Source organism: Dendrobates tinctorius, unplaced genomic scaffold, assembly GCF_039654945.1.
Source record: "Dendrobates tinctorius isolate UK_male_01 unplaced genomic scaffold, ASM3965494v1 ptg000126l, whole genome shotgun sequence".
NCBI lineage: Eukaryota > Metazoa > Chordata > Amphibia > Anura > Dendrobatidae > Dendrobates > Dendrobates tinctorius.
In genome coordinates, this window is record NW_027361794.1 from 15,728,144 (window position 1) to 15,754,412 (window position 26,269).

The 26,269-nt window shown below is 45.4% G+C and overlaps 1 protein-coding gene and 1 long non-coding RNA gene across 3 annotated transcripts in view; one reads left to right on the top strand and one right to left on the bottom strand.

The window, feature by feature from the left end:
- The first annotated feature begins 471 nt into the window (after nt 1-471).
- LOC141047165 (uncharacterized) lies at nt 472-2,568 on the top strand. The gene is made up of 5 exons (XM_073542121.1): nt 472-476; nt 750-888; nt 1,049-1,240; nt 1,380-1,505; nt 1,656-2,568. Exons 1-5 carry the CDS (start codon nt 472-474, stop codon nt 1,665-1,667), a joined length of 474 nt encoding a protein of 157 aa, XP_073398222.1. The 3' UTR covers nt 1,668-2,568.
- A 424-nt stretch (nt 2,569-2,992) lies between these two features.
- The window catches only part of LOC141047047 (uncharacterized), a 39,472-nt gene continuing 16,195 nt past the window's right edge, over nt 2,993-26,269 (bottom strand). The window contains exons 2-3 of one of the 2 annotated variants that reach the window (XR_012219742.1): nt 4,212-4,858; nt 2,993-3,705 (exon numbers count right to left, since the gene is read on the bottom strand). This is a non-coding gene — a long non-coding RNA (uncharacterized lncRNA). Of the gene's footprint in view, nt 4,859-26,269 lie in introns of both variants that reach the window. The other variant, XR_012219741.1, reaches the window with a different exon arrangement.

Sequence of the window (26,269 nt, forward strand, 5' to 3'; positions counted from 1 at the left end):
CCTGCACAGATACACAGGAGGGATGGACTTATTCATTACAGGATGTTCATATGTAATGATACTTGGAATAAACCAGTGACATATCACAAAGTAATAGATGGGAGTTTGGTCTGATCTGTTGTGATTTTTCTCCAGGTCAGCTTGGCATCAGATCCGGTCAATGAATGACTGCTGGCCATTAAGATCATGGACAAGAGATCTTGTGAGCACATAATCTCTACAGAGGTAGAAGTCCTGAGATTGGCTGCCGGGTGCCCCTACCTAATGTCTATGAGGGCGTTTATGGAGACACCTACGGAATATGCAATAGCCATGGACTATATGGCCGGAGGAGACCTGTTTCACCACATGAAAGATTCAATGATGTTTAACACAAAGACAACAAGGTAAATGTCTTATACTGAATCTTAATAATCCGCTGCCTGCACATTGTAGCCCTGGAGCAATAGAGAATGACAACAAGAGCAAATAATGAGGTGAAAAGGACACGTGTGTGATCTCCTCATGTTCTCCGTATGATTGTGTATGTACCACTGATCCATCTTTTACTTTCTATTCCACAGACTCTTTGCGGCAGAGATGGTGTGCGGACTCCAATTCCTGCATGAACACGGCATCATACATAGGTAATCATTTCACCTCCATAAATCTGTCACCTGGGACTCTCTGCTGTCTCCTTACATATCTATTGTAGAAAGTTATTTTCATGAATAATCCTCACAATCAGTGTCTTCTCCTTCTCCCTGCAGTGACCTGAAGCCAGAGAACATCCTCCTCCAAGACAACGGACACATCAAAATCTCCGACTTTGGCTTATCAGTCGTGAATGTATCTGAGGGTGACCTAGTGAGGAACATTGCTGGCACTAAGGGTTACGTAGCACCTGAGGTAAGGATCATCTCTGTGTGATTGGTGCCGATAGCAGGATTGAGGGATAATCTGATCTCTATGTATCCTGCTTACATCTAATCACAGACCAGTACTCATATTCTCTGTGTGTCATTCTTCCCGTAATATTCAGCTTCTCTCCAATCTCATGTTCCCACAGATAATGAATGAGGAAGGGTACAACCATCTGGCAGACTCCTTTTCCTTCGGAGTCATCCTATATATGATGAGTGTAGGTGACTGGCCATTTTACAGCAAAGGTTCACTGGACGAATACCACCAGTCTCTGCGTGAGCACACCCCTTATTTTCCACCAGGGATATGCACTAATACCACTGACATCATAAAAGGGGTGAGTAGTATCAGATGGATAAAGATGACGGTGGACTACAAGGATAGAAGATAAGATGTGAACAGTCCATAGACATTGTGCAATAACTTATCAGTAATAATACATAATCTAATGACTAATGGTCTCTTTCATTTTCTAGCTTCTCTGCAAAACTCCATCTGCCCGATTTGCCATAACATCCATCAGGTCCCACCCGTTCTTCCACTCTATAGACTGGAGCGATGTGGAGTGCGGCAGATCCGACCCACCATTCCCATATTACTTTGTAAGTATAACACATACGGACATCCATAATGTTATCACTACCCATTAATGCACTTACCCACTATACCTCTTATTGTTATATCCCCCAAAACACTGTATATACTGAATGTGAGGAGCTGATTCTCAGACGTGTATATTTCTCTTCTTACAGCAAGACTATTAAGCTGATAACAATCAGCCCCATTCCAGTAACATCCAGGAATGAAGATTTACATTAATCGGATGAGACGACAAAACTGGACTTTCTCATTAACCGGACTGTGACAAACCTACCGAGCTTCCACCACATAACACCCATGTAGATTTGAGCACCAAACATCCAGGGATTTATTCCGATCGCTATATTTGGGATCAGGAAGGAATTTTTTTCCCTTGATATGAGGACAATCCATCAACGAGTCCTCAGGGTTATTTTTCGCCTTCCTCTGGAGCAACATAGCAAGTAATTAAAGGCTGAAATTGAAGGACTTCTTTCAGCAATACTTGCTATGTCACCATCTGGATGACTCATCTACAATGTGGTGGTAAGGAGAAGACTACCGAATATGGACAGACAGAAGGCAGCGGCTGCTCCTACACCTACCGGATATTTACAGAAAGAAGGCAGCGGCTGCTCCTTCACCTACCGGATATTACAGAAAGAAGGAAGCGGCTGCTCCTTCACCTACTTGGTTATGTACAGACAGAAGTAAGCGGCTGCTCCTTCTCCTACTTGGCCATGTACATACAGAAGGAAGTGGCTGCTCCTTCACCTACCGGATAGTTTTATGTAGAACCAATCATTGTTTGTAGATCATTTACACAATACAAAGGTCAAATAATAATATTCATCCCTGACATCTCATATTTTAGATGTCAAACCCAATAATGGTCATGGAAACTATCATAGCCTAACTATAATGGGGGCTGTTTGGTTTCAATTAATTTCATGCTGTAAGGGTGTGGACTGTATTGCATGTATTGTGTCATGCATTATATTTATAATGTAAATGGAGATGTGTCCTTCTGACTGAAGACTTGACGGCTGCGCAATGTGGAGTCGGGAGCAGCGCATGCGCATACTGCACTGCAGCACCATTTTATTGAAGAGTGCCTTCGATTAAATGACGCCGTAGTGTGAACGCCGCCGACGCCAGCCAATACTTCAGCTGAATGTGGGTAATCGGACACACATCCAGCTGAAGTGTATTGCAGCTCAGGAACGTGCCGGTCCGTGCTCCGCAATATAAGTTGCCGGCCAATCAGAGGTCAGCAGCTGATGTCGGCGTGCACGTGACTGGGCACATGGCAGCGATATCATGCGCCTCTGTGACTTGGACGCTGTAGCCAGGAACTGGCTTCAGAAGACAACCCTTTGCAGGGGAAAAATGAGTAGGAGTGTTTATTATTTTTTTTCTTCTATGTTTCGAACAGCAGTGCAGGCAGTGTGAGGGAACATATGTAGAAATCACAGGTACGCGGGATGCACTGATGAGCAGGAGGCAGAGCAAGAGTTAAAGGGTTTATTACAGGGGTTACTCCACACACAGAGAGAAAGAGTTATGAGGTAGAGTAAACTGAGTAATGTATCAGGGTAAGTACTAATGTTTATGAAACGGTAAACTTATCAGTCTGATGGTTTCCGGGCAGGGGAAGCTTGAAATCCCACGGTAGCGCCGTAAGTAATGCATGAAGTCTCTCGGCTGATCCTGAAGAAAGTTTAGGCACTGTCTCCTGACAGAAGCGCATATCCTGGCTCTTCTAGGTGAGTGTTACGCCCACAGGGCGTGAAGGTGTATAGTGGACTCACTGGACCACTGATGGTGCAGTGGTAGCTGTATACCCGATACACAAGAGACAGGAGAATGAGCTTCCAAACCAAGGATGCTTATTAAAGGAAGCAAACAAACGGAAAAGGTGCCTGAGGGAAGAACCCTCTGGACCACGACACAGAACCACGTAGTGGAGCACCGGGCAAGGTGTACTCCTATACAGGGGCTCCTCCGTCGCAATGCCAGGTGACTTTAATGCCGCGATACCCGGACCAAAGGGACGACCCATACAGACCGAATAGAGGAGGTGGCAGGAATCCGGGAAGGTCTGTGAGATCTTCAAGCCGGCAATGGTAACTGGCTGATTCCAAGATCAGAGCCTTGGTCAGTCTGGGGTAGAAACCGACGTGTCCAGAAGGATCCAGGAGAGGGTACTGCCAGCAGAGGATTCTGAGGAGACAGAGAGATTAGGATATTGCAACAGCCTTCAGTATGCAGAGCAAAGCAGAATGTGGCCTGAGTGGAAGGCAGAGATCCCACAGAATGAACACTTTGTTCAGGCACCTCCCTCAAAGGGAGGATGCCTTTTATGCACAGAGCATCACACCCCTAATAGAGAACAGGTGCCCTGCTGTTTTAAGTATGTACAGGAAGCGGGGTGCGTCTCCTAAGAGCATTACCAGGAGACCTGCCAAGAGCATGCAGGTTCTTATCAGAGAAAGGGGCCGCTGATTGTCTGGAGCCACGGACAGGGTGAGTAGTACCAGAGGAGCTGTGAGATAGGCACCGGTCTCCCTGAACAGCAGAGACTGGGCCTGCAGCTGAGGGCATGACAGTGAGGTCCTACATTCCCAGAGCAACGAACGTGGTGTGACGTAGTCTGTGGCACCACTGGAGTGTCACTCAGTTCAGTGGTGGAGGCGGGGGGTGAAGCAACCCGGCTCTGTATGATTTACCTGGTCAGAATTAGGCCACAGCCCGCGGCAGTCAGCGGAGCGGTGCAGGACTGATTCTCAGTCACCGGAGTCAACGGACACACACAAATAAGTTGCTCACAGTCAGTGTGTGTATGGGCTGGGGAGCTGCAGCTCGGTCCTGAATTATCGCGTAGCTCCACGGAGAGGGAATTAATCTTCTCCTGCTGTACACTCTGTCTTCCCGCCAAGTGTCCTGCTTTCCCGAGCACCATCTCTTTTATCTCTGTCACGACCCTTACAGTCGGGTGCAAAGGTCTGTCCTGGTCAGAAAGCTTCCCCCCAGCAACAATGGTGACAGCCCCAATGGTTTCGTAACCGACGTGAGAGAGGTACCACCGGCCCGGTCCATCTTCCTACACTCCCCCTCCTCTCCTTCTGCTCGCCATTTTGCGAGTGAGTGTTCGTGTAAAACACGTTGGCAGTCTTCTTTTCCCTGGACAGTTTGCTGTCAAATAAATTGGTCCTGATTGTATTGATTGGTGGTATTCCGGCTGTTATTCGTTCGGAGCGCCGTAAGTCAGAAGGAGTAATAGAGTCGCCTTGAGTGGTCGAGTCAGGTTGCATAGATGAGGACAGTAACGCGTCCGTTTCCACTGGAGCAAATCCTCGGGAGCTGTCTGCAGAACCTGCAAGGCACAAATCAGATTATCTAAAGCTGAAAATGAATTGAGGCTTGCAAGAGATGTCAAAAGCAATAATAAAGGATTTTGGGGATATGTCAAAAGTAAAAGAAAAGTCAAAGATGCTATAGGATTTTTACAGGATGAAAATGATGAAATGGTAAGACAGGATGTTGAGAAGGCTGAACTTTTAAATTCCTATTTTGCATCTGTTTTCTCTCAGAAAGGAAATGTAACATCAACTGTTATTCACTGTCCTATTAAGGGAATAGAAGAATCCAGGATATCTATAAACAGAAAGATAGTGAGGAAACACTTAGCTAACCTAAATGTATTCAAGTCTCCAGGTCCAGATGAATTACACCCCAGAGTACTGAAGGAGATAGCAGAAGAAATTTTTGAACCCCTCTCCATAATCTTTGAAAATTCTTGGAGAACAGGAGAAGTGCCAGAAGACTAGAGAAGAGCAAATGTTGTTCCTATCTTCAAAAAGGGGAAGAAGGTGGACCCAGGCAACTATAGGCCGGTGAGTCTGACTTCTATACCAGGAAAGATCTTTGAACAAATTATTAAACAACATGTATGTCAATACCTGGATAAGAATGAAGTGATTAAACAGAGTCAGCATGGGTTTGTAACTAATAAGTCATGTCAGACTAATTTAATTTCCTTCTATGATGGTATTACTGATTGGGTGGATCAAGGAAATGCTGTAGATATAGTATATCTTGACTTCAGCAAAGCATTTGACAAAGTCTCTCATACAATCCTTATTGAAAAAATGACAAAGTATGGAATGGACAAGGCAACTGTTAGGTGGATTCATAACTGGCTTAGTGATCGGACCCAAAGAGTGGTCGTAAATGGCTGCACATCCAGTTGGAAGAATGTCTCAAGTGGGGTACCACAGGGCTCTGTCCTGGGCCCTGTATTGTTCAACATCTTTATCAACGATTTAGATGAAGGAATTGAGGGTAAACTGATTAAATTTGCTGATGACACAAAGCTAGGAGGGATAGCTAATACTAGAGAAGAGAGAGAGAGGATTCAAAAAGATTTAAATAAACTGGAGAAGTGGGCAGCAACTAACAGAATGGTTTTTAACAGGGAGAAATGCAAAGTACTACATCTGGGCAATAAAAATGAAAAAAGCATATATAGAATGGGAGGAATAGGGCTAAGTGACAGCACATGTGAAAAAGACTTGGGTATACTAATAGATCACAGACTGAATATGAGTCAACAGTGTGATACAGCAGCAAAAAAGGCAAATGCAATTCTAGGATGTATTAACAGAAGCATACAGTCTAGATCACGTGAAGTAATTATTTCCCTCTACTCCTCTTTGGTCAGACCTCATCTGGAATATTGTGTCCAATTTTGGGCACCACATTTTAAAAAAGACATCAACAAACTGGAGCAAGTTCAGAAAAGAGCGACCAGAATGGTGACCGGTCTGCAAACCCTGTCTTATGAGGAAAGGTTGCAGGATTTGGGAATGTTTAGTTTGCAAAAGAGAAGACTGAGAGGAGACTTATTAGCTGTCTACAAATATCTAAAGGGCTGTCACATTGTAGAAGGATCAACTTTATTCTCATTTGCACAAGGAAAGACTAGAAGCAATGGGATGAAGCTGAATGGGAGGAGACACAGATTAGATATTAGAAAAAACTTTTTGACAGTTAGAGTGATCAATGAGTGGAACAGGCTGCCACGAGAAGTGGTGAGTTCTCCTTCAATGGAAGTCTTCAAACAGAGGCTGGACAGACATCTAACTGGGATGATTTAGCGAATCCTGCTTTGAGCAGGGGGTTGGACCAGATGGCCCAGGAGGTCCCTTCCAACTCTACGATTCTATGATTCAGGTACTTGTCCCTCCCGTGTATCTTCGGGTGGCCGTTCAGGACTTTCTTCCTCTTCACAATCTACTACTACTGGTGGAGGTACTTCAGGAGCATCTTGCACCACTTCCACTTAATCAGGATCCTTTGACAAACAGAGCCGAAGCATATTCTGGTGAACTATAAGAGTGGCGGAGTTCTATTCTCCTTCAGGCTGAATTTCGTAAATGGGCCCTTCCGAGTTAATTCGCCGTTTTATCCGATATGGATTTCTCTCCCACCGGTTCTCCAGTTTGTCTCGAGGATGTTTTTCTCGTACTAGTACACAGTCTCCAGCTTGGAGATCTGTCCCTGGCAGCAGAGTTCTTTCTGCATGTTCCAATTCCTGAAATGTGGTCTGCACCAGGCGATGTAAAGTCTGTAAATGATGACAATGTTCTCGAATCCAGGTGGACACTCCCGTCCGTGGGTAGTCCTCCTCTGGATCCAGCTCAGTGATCTATTTACCTGACCGACCAAATAGCAAGGTATAAGGAGTGAAACCGGTGGTTCGATGCGTGCGGTTGTTGTACACCCATACTAATTCAGCTACGAACTCGGACCATCGATCCATCCGGTTTTCTTCCAGTGTTCTCAGCATTTGAATTAGGGTGCGGTTGACCCCTTCACAGGCTCCATTTCCTTAAGGATGATATGGTGTTGTGCGAGACTTCTCGATCTGGTACAGCCGGTGCAATTCTTCCATCACTCTCCCCAGAAAACAGGGTCCTGGGTCAGAATGAATTTGCTTCGGGCAGCCGTACGCTTAAATGAAGTTCTTACAGATGGCATGCGTGGCGGATTCAGCAGTCTGATCATGTGTCGGGGTCACTACAGCGAACTTAGTGAAGTAGTCCGTCATTACCAGACAATGCTCGTACCCTTGATGAGCCTGCCCAATAGTCAGGTAGTCTATCATTAACACCTCCAGAGGGGCAGAAGTCACAATGGTTTGTGTTGGAGCTCTCTGTTCTAGTGGTTTGGCAAACTCGCAATTCCTGCATAGCCTACAGATTTCTTCCACTACAGCCTTCAGTCGAGGATCATAAAACTAATCGTTGTGACCACTGAAAGGTTTTCTCTTGGCTGAAGTGTGCTCCTCTTTCATGCGCCTCTGTGGTCAGCTTTGATAACAGCGTCTCCAGAATTACCACCTGCCAGGTGACACCCAGTTCTCGTTGTAGTTGGACCTTACGATACAGCAGTCCATTTCTCATGTGGAGTCTTTCCCATTCTCAAAGAATCCGCAGAGCCTCTGGAGACAGGGCATTTCTCTCTCCTTGACTGGGAAGTTGCTTAGACATCACCCACTGTCTTAGTTGGGCAAGTTCCCCATCTTTCTGCTGTAACCGAACCCACTCATCACGGGATCATCCTAAGACTCCCTCCTGGGCTAGCATTTGCATCTGTTCTTGCGTTGCTATCACCATCCTGGCAGAATCTCAGAACTTGGAAATCTCCTCATCTTCTAATTCCTCATCTCTATTCCACTCAGGTTTCCCATGTTTCACCCTGGATAAGGCGTCAGCATGAGTATTCTCAGCCCCTCTTTTGAAGACGATTTACCAATCTAGCCACCCATCTTTGCTCCAGAGTTCCTAGCTTCGCATTTTTCAAATGAGCCAAAAGGGTTGTTATCAGTATGCACCAGTACTTCAGACCCGCAAACTTTTCCATCATAACCCACACCAATGCCAGCTGCCCTAGCTTGAAGGAACTGTAATTGTCAGGATTTCGTTCGGAATCATGAAGGGACCAACTCGCATAAGTGATCACCTTCTCTCTCCTATCCTGTATCTGCGACTACACTGCCTCAAGTCCATGCAAGCTTCCATCGGTGTGGAGAATGAACAGTTGAGAGAAGTCCGCATAAGTCAACACAAGTGCTTCCGTCAACGCCTTCTTCAGATCTTGAAATGTCTTTTCCCTTTCTTCCCATCGTATAGTCCGCTTCTTGGCGCCTGAGGGTACTCCCTTTAAAAGTTCTAACAGAGGGTTCACTATGCAAGTAAAATTCTTCACAACATGCTGGTAAATACCCGGTCAACCCCAAGAACACTCGAACATCCTTCACCGTCGTAAGGGTAGGCCAATCCTGCACTGCAGCAATTTTCTCCCGGGACAGCGTCGCCCCTTCAGCAGAAACGGCGTGACCCAGATACTCGATTTGAGTACGAAACAGATGACATTTCTGAGGCTTCACTTTTAGACCGTGTCTCTGAAGGCGACGTAACACCTGTTCCAGTATTTGTAAATGGTCCTCAAATGTAGCGTCAGATGTCGTCCAAATGAATGAGCATGGCTTCAAAGTTTAAATCACCTAAACACCTCTCCATCAACCGTTGAAACGTACCAGGGGCATTGCCCAAACCGAACGGCGTCCGGTTGAATTCATACAGTCCCATAAGAAGTATAAAAGCCATCTTTGCCCGGTCTTGCTCCGACATTGGTATTTGCCAGTAGCCGCTGGCTAGATCCAACGATGAAAAGAATTTGCTATTTCCTAGTGCAGACAAGGATTCTTCAATCCTGGGTAACGGGTAGGAATCTCGCACGGTGCAAGCATTGAGGTTACCATAGTCTACACAAAAACGCATTGTGCCATCCTTTTTCCGCACTAGCACAATGGGGCAGCCCACGGACTTTAACTCTCCCTTATGATGCCTTTCTGCAGCATCTGAGTTAGCATACCTTTCACCTCTTGATATAGTTGTTGCGGAACTTGCCGATACTGCTCTCTTATGGGTGCGGCATTCCCAGTCGGTATCTCGTGTGTGATTGCCGTAGAGCAGCCAAAGTCATCCTCATGGCGGGCGAACACATCCTGATATCGCCCCTGTAGAGCCTCCATCTGCTGGATCTGTAGCGGAGTAAGGTCTGTCAGCTCAGCCCGCATCTGCTTCAATATACAACACCCTTCCCAGATATTATAACAAATCTCCAAACCATAGTTAATTACTTATTGGTGGCATAATTACCACATTTCTTAAGAGAAAGAAAATTGCATTACAGCAATGACTCATAGATAAATCATGAAAAACCGGAGGAATAAAGTCTATGTTAGTTTACAAAAGTACCAAATTTTATTAATCATAAAAAGTGACATAAAATGTCAATATATGCAAAAAGACACCATACACAATACATTTGTGAGCGGACAATATGAAAAGAGGGTACATGTATAATTTAAAGTGACCTCAATACCCTAGAACGTAGCATAAGTAACCTACCGTCACAGTTAATACATGTGGGACAAAGAATGTGTGTATGTACTGCCACTAATCATAAGAATCTCATATGAACAAAATAGTCCCAGATGTAACAAGCATGATGCTAGACCTCAGTGTCCAGGGCTCCCCCAGGTATAATCAATATTGTAGATATGTGAACCTAGTAACATCAAACAAAATGGAGGAGCACCAGACACTGCGGCTTATTATAAGACTAAAGTTCAGTAATTACATGTAAAAATACATGGTAGAACAGTTGGAATAATTAAATCAGCAGAAATATATCGCTAATGTGTAATTGCCCGTCATACTTCCAATCGTGAAGAAGGTTAATACTTCGAAACGTACGTCAGGTTCCGTTTCTCCTGCCCTCACGATTTGGAGCATGACGGGTAATTACACATTAGCGATGTATTTCTGCTGATTTAATTATTCCAACTGTTCTGCCATGTATTTTTACATGTAATTACTGAACTTTAGTCTTATAATATGCCGCAGTGTCTGGTGCTCCTCCATTTTGTTTGATGTTACTAGGTTCACATATCTACAATACTGATTATACCTGGGGGAGCCCTGGACACTGAGGTCTAGCATCATGCTTGTTACATCTGGGACTATTTTGTTCATATGAGATTCTTATGATTAGTGGCAGTACATACACACATTCTTTGTCCCACATGTACTAACTGTGATGGTAGGTTACTTATGCTACGTTCTAGGGTATTGAGGTCACTTTAAATTATACATGTACCCTCTTTTCATATTGTCTGCTCACAAATGTATTGTGTATGGTGTCTTTTTGCATATATTGACATTTTATGTCACTTTTTATGATAATTAAAATTTGGTACTTTTGTAAACTAGCATAGACTTTATTCCTCCGGTTTTTCATCACCCTTCCCAGATATGCTGTGGCTCCGGTGTCAGAGACGTATCCACAGCCACGGTCCAAGGGTCTCCCTGCTTCACCGTCAACTGCACGGCCTGAGGTGGTGTCACTTCTTCTAGCACGCCCATAGTTAGAGCCACTTCACTTCTGGGAGATAGCGTGATGTTACCTTCTCCTAAATTGACACAGTGTACTGAGACCATCTCGTCACGTACAAAGGCTAACGTTCACGCCACAAGGAGCCCTGGGGGTAGATGTTCCATAGTAGCTGGTTCGATCTGGATCTCAACTCCTTCTAAAGGGGTACAAGCCCGTACAGGCAGGGTAAGCATGGTCTGTCATAGTGGCAAAACGAGTTTAGCAGAGGCGGGGACAATCACTTTTCCCAACATTCCTCCATCACTGGAGGTCCCCTGAGCTTGAGCCATGCGGATTAACTGTTGGAACTCTCTCCTTTGGGGAGTGTGCGGGCTCCATTGCTTCAGGGTGACGTCTGAGGGCTCACTGATGAGAAGACTGCTGAACTCCTTCAGCACGTTCATCCCCAGGGTGACGTTACCTGTTTCTCCAATGGTCAAGACCACTCCCTTCCGACCCAGATTTTTGTCATAGATGGTTATTTGCATCCAGACCACTCCTGCGACCGGAAAGGGTAAGCGATTGACAGCTGTCAACTTTATCACTGGGCCCCACTCAGGCCGCATTGCTTCAGGAATGTGTCGCCGAAAGTAAGTTTCAGGCATCGTAGTAACCAGCGAGCCAGTATCTACCAGACAACATACTGCTCGATTGTCCAATTCAGCCCAAACGAGAACGCATGTAGAGACTAGATGTGTGGGACTTCTGTTACTCCTTCATGACTGTTCAGGCAACTGGGCGGTGTCCCCCGGGCTCGGAGCCCTCTAGTTTAACGGGTGACGTTGAAGGGGCCTACCCCATCGTGGGCACTCCCGAGCCATATGTCCAATTTCTCCACAATTATAACAGGTGAGGGGTCTCTCTCGATGGAACATCCTTGTTTCAAACCAGGGTTCGGGGTCATCTCTGCCACCTGGCGGATTCAAGGTACCTCCTGACTTCTTCACATCAGCCAACTCTCCTCCAATATCCTGGATTTCTTTCTGCAATTCATCCACCCATTGTGGTTCAGTGATCACGTTTACAGATACCTCTCCGCTTTGGACCTTCCCTACCAGGACTGTCAACCCCTGCTCCTGCTCGCGTGTGCGTGCTTCGCTTCCTATCTCAGAAAAGGTCATGTGAGGATTCACCCGCAAGGGCTCCTGCAAAGCCTGTTTCGTCAGCACGTCCCGCAAGCCTGTCACCAATTGATCTCACAGCAATACGTCAGTAGGCCCTACGCCTATGCCATCCTTTCTAATGATAGCAGTATGGATCTCATGAAGAGCGTTCATGCACTGAGTCACCGTTTCCCCCTCCCTATGCATATGGCTAAATAGACGCATCCTTAACTCCCCTAAATCCGTGGGGTCCCCATGGGTCTCCTCCAAAATTAGTAGCACTCGCTCTCTGGGGGGTCGTAACATAACTGAATCTCTGGCTTCTCCATCTAGATCCATCATGGCCACGTCAGCTTCTAATGCAGGGGTCATGGGGTGCATCTTCATCATCTCGTGACCGAAGTGGCATATCCTGGCTCTCCTAGGCGAGGTTTTTTGTTCCCAGAGCGACGAACGTGGTGTGAAGAATGTGGCGCCGCTGGAGTGTCACTCAGTTCAGTGGCGGAGGCTGGGGTGAAGTAACCCGACTCTGTATGATTTACTCAGTCAGAATTAGGCCATGCGCCCGCGGCAGTCAGCGGAGAGGTGCGGGATGGATTCTCAGTCACTGGAGTCAACAGACACACACAAATAAGTTGCTCACAGTCAGTGTGTGTATGGGCTGGGGAGCTGCAGCGCGGGCCTGAATTATTGCATGGCTCCACGGAGAGGAAATCAACCTTCTCTTGCTGCTTGCTTTGTCTTCACACCAAGTGTCCTGTTGTACCGTGACCGACTCTTTTATCTCTGTCACACCCCCTACAGTTGGGTGCAAAGGTCTGTCCCCCCCGGCAACAATGGTGATATCCCCAATAGTTCCAGAACCGACGCAAGAGAGGTAGCACTGGCCTGGTCCATCTTCCTTCACATATACCAAGATAGGGAGTGTATACCAGGATAGGGAGCATATGCCAGGATGGGGGAGCATATACTAGGATGGAGGACATCTACCAGGATCGGGGTAATATACCAGGATGGTGGAGCATATACCAGGATGGGGTAGGCATATACTAGGATGGGGGAGCATATATTAGGGCGAGGGAGCATATACCAGGATGGGGGAGCATATACCAGGAGGTTGGGACATACACCAGGATCATGAAGCATATACTAGGATGGGGGAGCATATACCAGGATGCAGGGGCATATACCAAGATGGGGGAGCATATACTAGGATGGGGAGGCATATGCTAGGATGGGAGAGCATATACTAGGATGGGGAAGCATATATTTGGATGGGAGGTCATATACCAGGATGACAGGGCATGTATTCGGATGGTGGAGCATGTACTAGGATGGTGGAGCATGTACTAGGATGGGAGACAAATACCAGGATAGGGGAGCATATACCAAGATGGAAGGACATATACCATAAAGGAGAGACATATACCAGGATGGTAGAGAAAATACCAGGATATGGGAGCATATAAGATGGGGGAGCATATTCTTTTATATCCGCAGTTTGGCATCCCTGATCCTGTCTGTGGCTGCACCTTGTTACTCCTGCCTGTTGTGCTGCCCCGGTCTACTCTCTTCTCTCTGTTTCTTTTTTCTAAACTAAAACCTCAGTATGCAGGTTAAATTAAACATCCAAAGAAAATGAAAACACGCCCATTGCAGAAAACAAAGAAATAATGGGTGGAGACTCCCAATAAACTGCGTCCTGGGGTTGTTTATCGGCATGATGTGTTGCTGACTGTGTCCTATGGACCGCCCTCGATGATGCACTTCCGGTATGCAGCTTCCGGGATGATGGCGGCGGTGTGCGCTGTTGTGGCGCCATGTAACTATGGCACCCTTGATTGTAAGTACATTCAGCTGTACCACGGCTATATAATACCACTGCATCCTGCCCACACCACTCTCTGCCAAAGCGGGTAAAGCGAAACGTGCGTTGGAGTGGTGTGTGCGGGGGCAGCTTGTTGCCATTTCTGGTTGGTAATGTATTCTCTCTGATTATGGGCTCTTTATAGTCCTTTCATTAAATGGGAGGTCTGCATCTATGAAAGTTTTTTATTCTGAGTAGTTTATATATTATTTTTTGGTGGCTTTACAACATTTTGTGCTCTTGCAATTAATATATGATGCATATTTATCACTTTGATATATATATGTACAATCTCTGCTACTGCTACAATCCCTGCTTGCTGTCATCTAGTGCAACATTTCCTTTAATGGTATATAACAGTGACTACTGAATGTTTGCTAAAATCATTTGTTGCATTGAACTCAAAACTTACTGCTGTATATCCATGTTGGGGCCAGTAGAGATGTTATCAGGTGCAAGGTGTTACTATCATATGGATGTAGCCAGGCCCTGTGCCTTTAATTGTCTAACCTCCCCTGGTGTGCTAGGCAATTGGTAATTTATCCCAAATCAGTTCCCACAATCCCTCTCACCTGAGCCTCTACTCAGTCCTATATATTTAGATGCCTCCTAAGGGGGGCACGTGTGCTGGGTCAGGCACGTGTCTCCTTGCAGCAAAAGTATCATGAAGATGCAGTTATTACACTGGCAGTTAGTCACGGCAGGAGTCAGGAACCCCACACTATATATCTCTCTCTTTTAGGTATGTCTTCTTATTACTTGTATCTAGCTTTTCTATTAACCCTCCTACTCCTTCACCATGCTTACATATGCCCTCACAGTGTTTGCTCCATTAATCCTCACTCTCATTTGCTATCCCCAAACCCCAGCACCTTCTAACCAAATAATCATCTCCCCTTCCCTCTTTCCTCCCCACCTGACCTCCTCTGCTGAACTGCTCCTCAACCTCAAATCTATCCTAGTGAAACCTAAAACAAGCTGCCCACTCTCCTTCTCCCATCTGCTCTCCCTTTCTCTGCTTCTCCTCACTGCTGGCGACATATCTCCCAATCCTGGACCCCCACAGCTCATAACCCCCATTACTACCCCTTCCTACCGCTCCCTATCTAATAAAAACTACCGCAATCTTTCCAACTTAAAACCCGTGCCATTGACACCCAACCCCCTGCTCCCTCTCTCTGGAGCACTTTGGAATGCCCGCTCCATCTGCAATAGGCTTCATGTGATTCATGACCCCTTTCTCTCTCGCAGTCTTGCCTTTCTCGGCCTCAAAGAAACCTGGCTGACACCCTCTGACACCACCTCCCCTGCTGCGCTGTGTTACGGCGGCCTCCACTTCACCCACACTCCTCGTCCTGGCAACAGACATGGTGGAGGAGTGGGTCTTCTCTTTTCTTCCAACTGCACCTTTAACTCAATCCCACCTCTTCCCTCCCTAATCCTCCCCTCTTTTGAAGTCCACTCTGTCCGCATCAACTCTCCCTCAAACCTCCAAGTGGCCGTCATATACCGCCCTCCAGGCCCGACCACTGCCTTCATTGACCAATTCTCTACCTGGCTTCTTCACTTTCTTTCAACGGACATCCCCACTATTATCATGGATGACTTCAACATCCCCACTCATACCCTTCAGTCAGCAGCCTCCAAACTCCTGTCCCTTACTTCATCCTTTGGACTTACTCAGTGGTCCTCCTCAGCCACCCACACAGATGGACATACATTAGACCTGGTCTTCACCCACCTCTGCCTTCTTTCTAACTTCACCACCTCCCCCCTCCCTCTATCTGACCATCGTCTACTCACTTTCTCATCCCTGTCCTCCTCTCCTGGCACCCATGTCCAGCAACATGTGCACCCCCGCAGAAACCTTGCACACCTAGACACCCACACGCTCTCTGACTCTATTCTACCACTGGCATCCATATCCTCACTCCAAGACACAGACAGTGCCACTGCTTTCTACAATGCCACTCTCGCATCAGCTATTGACATGGTCGCCCCTCTCGTTCATGGCAGAATGCGACGTACCAACAGACAACCTTGGCACAATAACACCACTAAAAAGCTCCGGCAAGTGTCCAGGGCCGCAGAGCGGCGTTGGACGAAAACAAATTCGCAAGATGACTTCACTGCATTCAAACAGGCAACACTCGCTTTCAAATCTGCCCTCACCTCTGCTAAACAGGCCTACTTCACAACCCTCGTATCTTCCCTACCCTACAATCCCAAACAGTTATTCAAAACTTTCAACTACCTCCTCCGCCCACCACTGCCCCCTCCAACCTCCCTCATTTCTGCTGAGGACTTTGCCACACACTTCAAAAATAAGATCGACCAAACAAGGCAAGTCTTCATTGTTCAACCACCACAACCCCTTTGTATACCAGATCAATGCCCAGCAATATGTCAACTCGATCAGCGATATGTCGGACTCGAGCACCAGGTCGGCAGCACACCGTTCGACGATCCCTGTCTTTATAATAGATTGCCCTATCTGTTCCCCTAATAATTGAGTCCCCCACTAGCAGAACCTGTCTAGCCTGCCCTGCTCTCCTATTTCCCCCTTACTGGAGCAGACACTCCTCCGGCTTTCAAAGGATATGCATTGCTGCAGCAGAGCTACTCCTGCACTGACACTCCCCTCATCTGCCAACTTAGAAAACTTATTGGGGTGTGCCAGATCAGGACTAGCCTCATCGGTGCTCTTCCCTCTACCCCGCCTTCTGTCACCCAGCTAGCTTCTTCACTGTCCTGCAGCTCCAAGCTAGCATCCCATCTATCCCATTGAGCATCTGCTCAGTGAGCAGAAGACTTCTTTCCATATTGTCTATGCATGTCAGTGTTGCCAGCTGCACATTTAGATCCAGTATCTGGGCTTCCAAATGCACAACGTGCTCACATGTCGCACAGCAGTATGCACCCTCGACCGGCTGTTTAAGTATTTCATACATGCGGCAAGACGTACACTGGATGGCATTGGCAATTGTGGAGCGCATCCTAATGGGGATTGCACGAGACAGAAAAGATAAGTGTAAATAAATAAAAAGCATTAATAAAATTTAACAGTAATTCAGTAATACCTCCCTTGGAAACTCCCTGAATCCAAAGTCACTGAATCACAAGTCACACACTTACCACAGTTCGCACTTACGCTCAGGTTACACTCAGCTCGTTCACACTCGCTCAGGCAGAAGATGTTAAGAGATTTTTTTTCCCTTTTACCAGCAAACCACCCTGCTGCTCAATGCACTTCCAAAAAAAATATCTTTAAATGGTGACAGAAATAACTTGAATCTGACAAAAGTAATAATAAATCAAAAATCTATGAAAATGAACAAATGAAAGTCAGACATTGTTTTTCAACCATGCTTTCACAGAATTTAAAAAAAATAAAACTCATAAAATAGGCCTGGACAGAAATGATGGTACCTCTGAAAATAATGTGACAAAAGGGACATATTAAATCATGGTATGTCCACTAATTAGCATCACAGGTGTCTACAATCTTGAAATCAGTGAGTGGGCCTATATAGAGGGCCACAGTTACCACTGTGCTGTTTGATGACATGGTGTGTATCACACTCAACATGGACCAGAGGAAGCAAAGGAAAGAGTTGTCTCAGGAGATTAGAAAGAAAATTATACACAAATATGTTAAAAGTAAAAGTTATAAGACCATCTCCAAGCAGCTTGATGTTCCTGTGACTACAGTTGCACATATTATTCATAAATTTAAGCTCTATGGGACTGTAGCCAACCTCCCTGGACGTGGCCGCATGAGGAAAATTGATGACAAATCAAAGAGGCGGATAATACGAATGGTAACAAAAGAATCCAGAAAAACTTCTAAAAATATTAAAGGTGAACTTCAAACTCAAGAAACATCATTGTCAGATTGCACCATCTGTTGCTGCATGAGCCAAAGTGGACTTCGTGGGAGACGACCAAGTAGGACACCATTGTTGAAAAAAATCATAAAAAAGGCAGACTGGAATTTGCCAAACTACATGTTGACAAGCCACAAAGCTTCTGGGAGAATGTCCTATGGACAGATGAAACAGAAACTGAACTTTTTGACAAGGCACATCAGCTCTTTGTTCACAGACGGAAAAATGAAGCATATCAAGAAAAGAACACTGTCCCTACTGCGAAACATGGAGGAGGCTCTGTTATGTTCTGGGGCTGCTTTCCTGCATCTGGCACAGGGTGTCTAGAATCTGTGCAGGGTACAATGAAATCTCAAGACTATTATCAAGGGATTCAAGAGAGAAATGTGCAGCCCAGTGTCAGAAACCTTGGTCTCAGTCGTAGGTCATGGGTCTTGCAACAGGACGACTCAAAACGCACAGCTAGAAACACCCAAGAATGGCTTAGAGGAAAACATTGGACTATTCTGAAGTGACCTTCTATGAGCCCTGACCTAAATCCTATTGAGAATCTTTGGTAAGAGCTGAAATATGCCGTCTGGAAAAGGCAACTTTCTAACACGAGACAACTGGAGCAGTTTGCTCTTGAAGAGTGGGCCAAAATACCTGTCGAGAGGTGCAGAAGTCTCATTGACTGTTACAGGAATCGTTTGATTGCAATGAATGCCTCAAAAGGTTGTGCAACAAAATATTACGTTAAGGCTACCATCATTTCTGTCCAGGCCTATTTCATGAGTTTTATTTTTCTTTTAAATTCTGCGGAAGCATGGTTGAAAAGCAATGTCTGACTTTCATTTGTTCATTTTCATAGATTTTTGATTTATTATTACTTTTGTCAGATTCAAGTTATTTCTGTCACCATTGTGGGTTTTTCTGTCATTAAACGAGGGATACCAACAATTTTGACCACGTGTATATCACAAAGTGTATCCATCTATATAGAAAAGTGCTGTCTGCTTTGCTTTTCTATGCAGTTGCAAACAAAGGATAAAAATCTCAGCCTAAAAGAAGCCAAGTTTATGGGCTCCAATGCACAGTCCCTAACAGGGTCCCCAATTATCACAGATCTTTAATAGTAACAGTCTTTTCATATGGGGTAAAGGGACCTTTTGGGCCCCTCTATGCACAAACGTTGAAAAAGAAAAACAAACAAGATGAAAAAAAACACTGCGTTCAAATTGTCAATTCAGCCTTGTGTGTGTAGCCCAGCACTTTTTTTCTTTAGCCTAACAATCACACAATTTGCTGCATGTAATTATTTTCCTATCTGTAAAGTCGAAATAGGAACACACTTTTCGAGAAAGAGACATACGTGACTCTATCATCACCTCATGACAACCTCATCCTTAAAGACAAAATATAAACAAGATTAACCAAAAAAACATTGTTACTAGTGATGGGCGAGCACTAAAATGCAAGGGTGCTCATTGCTCAGGTCAAGCAAATTGTAGTGCTCGGGTGCTCGACCTGAGCAACAAGCCCAATGTCTATGGGAAAACCAAGCATTTTTGCCGTGGGTCTTATTAGGGTCTAAAAATGTCAGAAATTGATGGGAACAGTGATTAAATGACATGGGATCATGGGGAAGACCCCTGGAAGCATTTCTGACTCCCAGGTCACAGCTGTGAACAATGTTGTCAGAGTCTTACGCCACTTTTAAAGGCGCACAATAAAACATATAAGAACAAAACCAAAATTGATTTTCTTGGGAAATATGTTAAGGAACATCTAGTCCAAATTTCCCATCCTTATTTATTTGGAACTTCCACGATGTTAGCCTATGCATTGAATGCAAGGTCATCCCTGCCCCAAAGTTACACGCACCCCAAAAACCCTTTGAACCAACGTTCTAGAAGGCCACATGAAACCAAAGGTCCTATTACTCATTTGGTACTCCCATAATCTTTGCCCATGAAGTGAATGCAAGGCCTGGCCTTCCCCAAAGTTACAAGCACCCCAATAACCCTTTGTACCGACGTACTGGACGTCCACATGAAACCAAAGTTCCCATTATTCATTTGGTACTCCTATCATGATTTCCCATGAAGTGAGTGCAAGTGTTCAGGCTAAAGAACCTGCATTGGAGCATTGCAGTGTTGAGGCTGAAGAAACTGCAGTGGAGCATTTCAGTGTTGGGCCTGAAGAACCTACATTGGAGAATTATTGAGGCAGAAGAACCTGCATTGGTCAATTGCAGTGGTGAGCCTGAAGAACCTGCAGTGGACAATTGCAGTGTTGAGGCTGAAGACACGACAGTGGAGCATTGCAGTGCTGAGCATGAAGAACCTGCATTGGAGAATTGCAGTGTTGAGGCTGAAGAACCTACATTGGTGAATTGAAGTGGTGAGCATGAAGAACCTGCAGTGAACAATTGCAGTGTTGAGGCTGAAGACCCGGCAGTGGAGCATTGCAGTATTGAGCTAAAAGAACCAGCAGTGGAGAATTGCAGTGTTGAGCCTAAAGAACCAGCAGTGGAGCATTGCAGTGTTGAGGCTGAACACCCGGCAGTGGAACATTTAAATGTTGAGGCTGAAGATCCGGCATTGAAGCATTGCATAGTTGAGGCTGAAGACCCGGCAGTGGAGCATTTAAGTGTTGAGGCTGGACACCCGACAGTGGAACATTTAAGTGTTGAGGCTGAACACCCGGCAGTGGAGCATTGCAGTGTTGAGCTTAAAGAACCAGCAGTGGAGCATTAAAGTGTTGAGGCTGAACACCAGACAGTGGAACATTTAAGTGTTGAGGCTGAATACCCGGCAGTGGAGCATTGCAGTGTTGAGCTTAAAAAAAACAGCAGTGGAGAATTGCTGTGTTGAGGCTGAAGAACCAACAGTGGAGAATTTTAGTGTTGAGGCTAAAGAACTGGCAGTGGAGAATTGCATTTTTGAAGCTGACTAAACAACAAAGTTCACATTATTAGGAAGTGAATCTCCCATACTGTTCTCCTATGCAGTGAATGCAAGGCCTGCCACAAATTTGGACGCACCCCAATACCCCTTGGAAGAGATGTGGAGGAGAGCCTCAGAAAAATCTGTTCCCATTACAAAGGAGCGGGTTTCCTATACTTGTAATACCCATACAGTAAGTGTATGGGCTGACAAACATTTCCCCCTGGGGGTACACATCAACATACTGTGTAAACTTTTTTTTACGGGCATCATAAACACCCTTGAAAAAAAAAACCTGGCTGTTGCATCACAGAACACGTTCACCCTGGTGATCTAGTGGTGGTGTCAGAAGAGACGTGGAAGATGGCCTACTAAAAATCTCTTTTCCCAATTTAAATGAATGGGTCTCCTATGGTTGTAATGCCCATACACTAAGTGCATGGGCTGACAAACATTTCTCCCTGGGGGTTACACATCAACATGTGTAAACATTTTTTTTACGGGCATCAAAAACGACTTTTCACAAAATAACGTGGCTGTTGCATCACGGACCACGGTCACCATGGTGATCTAGTGGTGGTGACTGATGAGGATGAGGAGAAGGAGGAGGATAACAGCAAAAATCACGAAGCATTTACCCATGTGTGGTGTGAAAGAGGTGCAAGAGAATATACCTCTCAAAAAATGACACTGGATTTGAAGTTATGTTTTGCTGTTATCATTCGGTGGTGTAGAGAAGTCTGGCCCAATCCAGCCCTTGTTCATTTTTATAAGAGTCAGCCTGTCAGCATTTTCAGTTGACAGGCGGATGCACTTTTCAGTTATAATTCCACCAGCGGAACTAAAAACACGCTCTGACAAAACGCTAGCGGCAGGGCAGGCAAGGACCTCCAAGGCATAGAGAGCCAGTTTCATGCCACGTGTCCAGCTTGAATACTCAATAATTATAAGGCAAAGAGGAATTGGTACAGTTACCATGGTACTGCCTCGGCATAGAATCATAGAGTTGGAAGGGACCTCCTGGGCCATCTGGTCCAACCCCCTGCTCAAAGCAGGATTCGCTAAATCATCCCAGACAGATGTCTGTCCAGCCTCTGTTTGAAGACTTCCATTGAAGGAGAACTCATCACTTCTCGTGGCAGCCTGTTCCATTCATTGATCACTCTGTCAAAGTATTTTCGAATATCTAATCTGTGTCTCCTCCCATTCAGTTACATCCCATTGCTTCTAGTCTTTCCTTGTGCAAATGAGAATAAAGATGATTCTTCTACAATGTGACAGCCCTTGTGATATTTGTAGACAGCTATTAAGTCTCCTCTCAGTCTTCTCTTTTGCAAGCTAAACATTCCCAAATTCTGCAACCTTTCCTTATAAGACAGGGTTTGCACACCGGTCACCATTCTGGTCGCTCTTTTCAGAACTTGCTCCAGTTTGTTGATGTCTTTTTTAAAATGTGGCGTCCAAAACTGGACACAGTATTCCAGATGAGGTCTGACCAAAGAGGAGTAGAGGGCAATAATGACTTCACGTGATCTAGACTGTATGCTTCTGTTAATACATCCTAGAATTGCATTTGTCTTTTTTGCTGCATCTTCCAAAACTTTTCACTCCTTGTGACAGTACCCCGCTCCTCAGGGACACTGCGATGGGAGGGTCTGAGAAAACGCTCCCCAGAACTTTGCCAGTGTGTGTTCCCTGCCTCTGCTGGATTGGAGTTTTGTCTCTCTTGCCTGTAATCCTTGGTTGTCCAACGAACTGTGACCTCTGCCCCCAGCGTTTTCAGATGGGAATTTTTTTTAATAATTCCGCAACAATTGCCTTCTGGTACTGCACCATTTTAGCACACCTGTCTGCCACTCTAAGAAACAAAGTTCTCATTGTAGTGTGGGTCTAGAAGTGTCACCAACCAGCAAAGACTGTCACCCAAAATTTGGAGAATACAAGGGTCACACATGGGAAAGGCATCGCAACATAAAGTCAGCCATACATGCCAGACTGCTAACAGGTAAGACTTCCGTGTTATCACCAAGAGGACGGCTGACCATGCTCTCCTCCTCCTTGTCCCCAGGTCATCCACGCTGAACAGACGGTATGACATTTGTGCTTGTAGTACTGTCTATAACGCATGAAAGTAGCTCCTGTTCTTCCTCCTCCTCTTCCTTATTGTCAACCAATCCTGTTATGAATGGGTCAACGAGGAGAAAAAAGCAAAACAAGCTAGGTCACAGAAAACCAGAGAGGTTGGTAACTATGCAGATTGCAGATCCCTGATCCTACCACACAACTAGCAGCAGCCGAGGAGCGTACCTACAATGTTCCTAGACGTTTCGTCACAGCTGGAGGACTAAATAAGCCTGAAGCATAAAAAGGGGAAAACTAACTGCCCCAGAGCAGACCCCAAAGGAATAGATAGCCCCCACACATGTATTGATGGTGAAACAAGATGAAGGCACAAACACAGGCAGGAAAATAGGCTGAGCAAACGATGGGGCCCAAACTAACTAGAGAGGAAAGGAAAGACACTGTCTGCAACCTGCAAAAAACCCTACAAATATAATGTCCAACTCTTATGATAGCAAAATTAACCCTGAAGTCACTAGACTTCTCCCACTATATCAGCACTCTGAAATATTCTGAGCCAGAGCAAAAAGAGACCAAACTAGTAAGGGACAAAAAGCAAATTGGCAAAATACTGATAAATAAGAGTGGAAATTCAGCACAGCCTCCAGCCGGGGCTGGCTGACCACACCAAAAAACTGAATAGACCAACAAAATCAAGTGTGAACATTAGCAGAAAAACTTAGCTTTAGATGACTGGAACAGAGCTGAAAACCAAGAGCTGACAAGCCAGAAGGAATCACCAGCAACTGAATAGGGCGTCAGCTGTCTTAAATCTAATCTGAGACTCCTGAGGTCCAATCGTCATCATCATTCTCAGGTGGCAGATCTCCACCGATCAAATCAGCCTCACTACCTCCTGTTACCACCAGAGGGAGTCTGGAAGTAGAACTCACAACTGGTGAACCAGAGAATGAACTCACAACAGTACCCCCCCTTGAGGAGGGGTCACCGAACCCTCATCCACGCCACCAGGCCGATCAGGATGGGCCCGGTGAAAAGCACGAAGCAATCTATTGGCATGAATATTGGAGGCAGAGACCCAAGAATTATCCTCCTGACCATAACCCTTCCATTTGACCAAATACTGGAGTCTCCGTCAAACCAAACGAGAATCCAATATTTTCTCTACCTCATATTCCACATTGCCTTCAACCAACACAGGGTCAGGAGGCTCAACAAACCTCTTCAACAGAGATTTGTGAAATACGTTATGGATCTTGATCGTAAATGGAAGAGCCAATAGAAACGAAACAGGATTAAGAATTTCCAAAATCTTATAAGGACCAATAAATCTTGGCTTAAATTTAGGAGATGCAACCTTCATAGGAATATTCTTAGACGACAACCAAACCATATCACCCACTTTAAACCGGGGACCAATGGTCCTATGCCGGTTGGAAAATCGCTGGGCCTGTTCCTGAGAGAGTGACAACTTATCCACCACTTGTTCCCATATCTGCTGCATTCTCTTAACCACAGTGTCCACACCTGGGCAGGACGAAGTTTCCACTTGCCCTGAAGAGAATCGAGGATGAAACCCAAAATTACAGAAAAATAGTGACATCAAAGTGGCAGAACTAGCTCTATTGTTCAGTGCGAATTCGGCCAAGGGCAAAAATGAGACCCAATCATCCTGATCAGCAGATATAAAACATCTCAAATAAGACTCCAAGGTCTGGTTTGTTCTCTCAGTCTGTCCATTGGTCTGGGGATGAAACGCGGAGAAGGATAACTGAATTCCCAGATTGGAACAAAAGGCTTTCCAGAATCTGGAAACAAACTGGACTCCTCTGTCGGACACAATGTTCTCAGGAATCCCATGTAACCGAACCACCTGTTGTAAAAACGAGGGCACCAACTCAGTGGACGATGGCAACTTTGGGAGTGGTACAGGATGGACCATCTTCGAAAATCTATCACAAATCACCCAGATAACAGTCATTCTCTGAGAGACACGAAGATCAGAAATAAAATCCATTGAGATATGGGTCCATGGCCTCTTGGGCACTGGCAAGGGCATCAGCAACCCACTAGAACGAAAACAGGGTTTAGACCGAGAACAAGTCCCACAGGACTGTACAAAATTCCTGACGTCACGAGATAAGGCAGGCCACCAAAAGGACCGACTCACCAAATCTCTGGTACCAAAAATACCTGGATGACCAGTCAATGCGGAGCAATGAATTTCAGACATCACTCTCTTTCTCCACTGGTCAGGAACATACAATTTTCCCATAGGGCAACGCTCAGGTTTATCCTGAAATTCCTCCAGGGCGCGTCTCAAATCGGGCGAAATGGCAGAAAGAACTACCCCCTCTCCTAGGATGGTAGTAGGCTCGGTCACACTAAGAGAATTGGCAAAGAAACTCCTAGAAAGGGCGTCTGCCTTAACATTCTTAGTGCCCGGAAGAAAAGAGACCACAAAATTAAAACGCGTGAAAAACAAGGCCCATCTAGCCTGACTAGGATTCAAGCGTTTGGCAGACTCCAGATAAATTAAATTCTTGTGATCGGTGAGGACCACGACTTGATGTCTAGCTCCCTCCAACCAATGTCTCCACTCCTCAAATGCCCACTTCATGGCCAACAATTCCCGATTCCCCACGTCATAGTTGCGTTCAGATGGATAGAATTTTCGAGAAAAGAAGGCACAGGGATTCATCTTAGAAGTCACAGGGTCTTTTTGGGACAAAACAGCTCCTGCACCAATCTCAGAAGCATCTACCTCCACCTGAAATGGAAGTGAGACATCAGGTTGCCGTAAAACTGGAGCTGAAGAAAATCTCTGCTTAAGCTCCTGAAATGCTGAGATAGCCTCAGGAGACCAATTCAGCATATCAGCGCCCTTCTTGGTCAGATCAGTCAGTGGTTTGACAATACCAGAAAAATTACCTATAAATTTACGATAGAAATTAGCAAAACCCAAAAACTTCTGAAGGGCCTTCAAAGAAGTAGGCTGAACCCAATCATAAATGGCCTGTACCTTGGCCGGGTCCATTTCAACAGTCGATGGAGATAAGATAAATCCCAAAAATGAAATCCTCTGTACACCAAAGAGGCATTTCGATCCCTTAACAAACAGGGAATTCATCCTCAAAATCCGGAACACAGTCCGGACGTGTTCCACATGAGAATTCCAATCACTAGAAAAGATCAAAATATCATCCAGCTAGATTATCAAAAACTTATCCACAAAGTCACGGAAAATATCATTGAAAAAGGACTGGAAGACAGAAGGGGCATTAGTGAGCCCAAAAGGCATCACCAGGTACTCAAAATGTCCCTCCGGAGTATTAAGCGCCGTCTTCCATTCATCCCCGTGCTTGATGCGAATAAGATTATACGCCCCCCTGAGGTCTAGCTTAGTAAACCAGC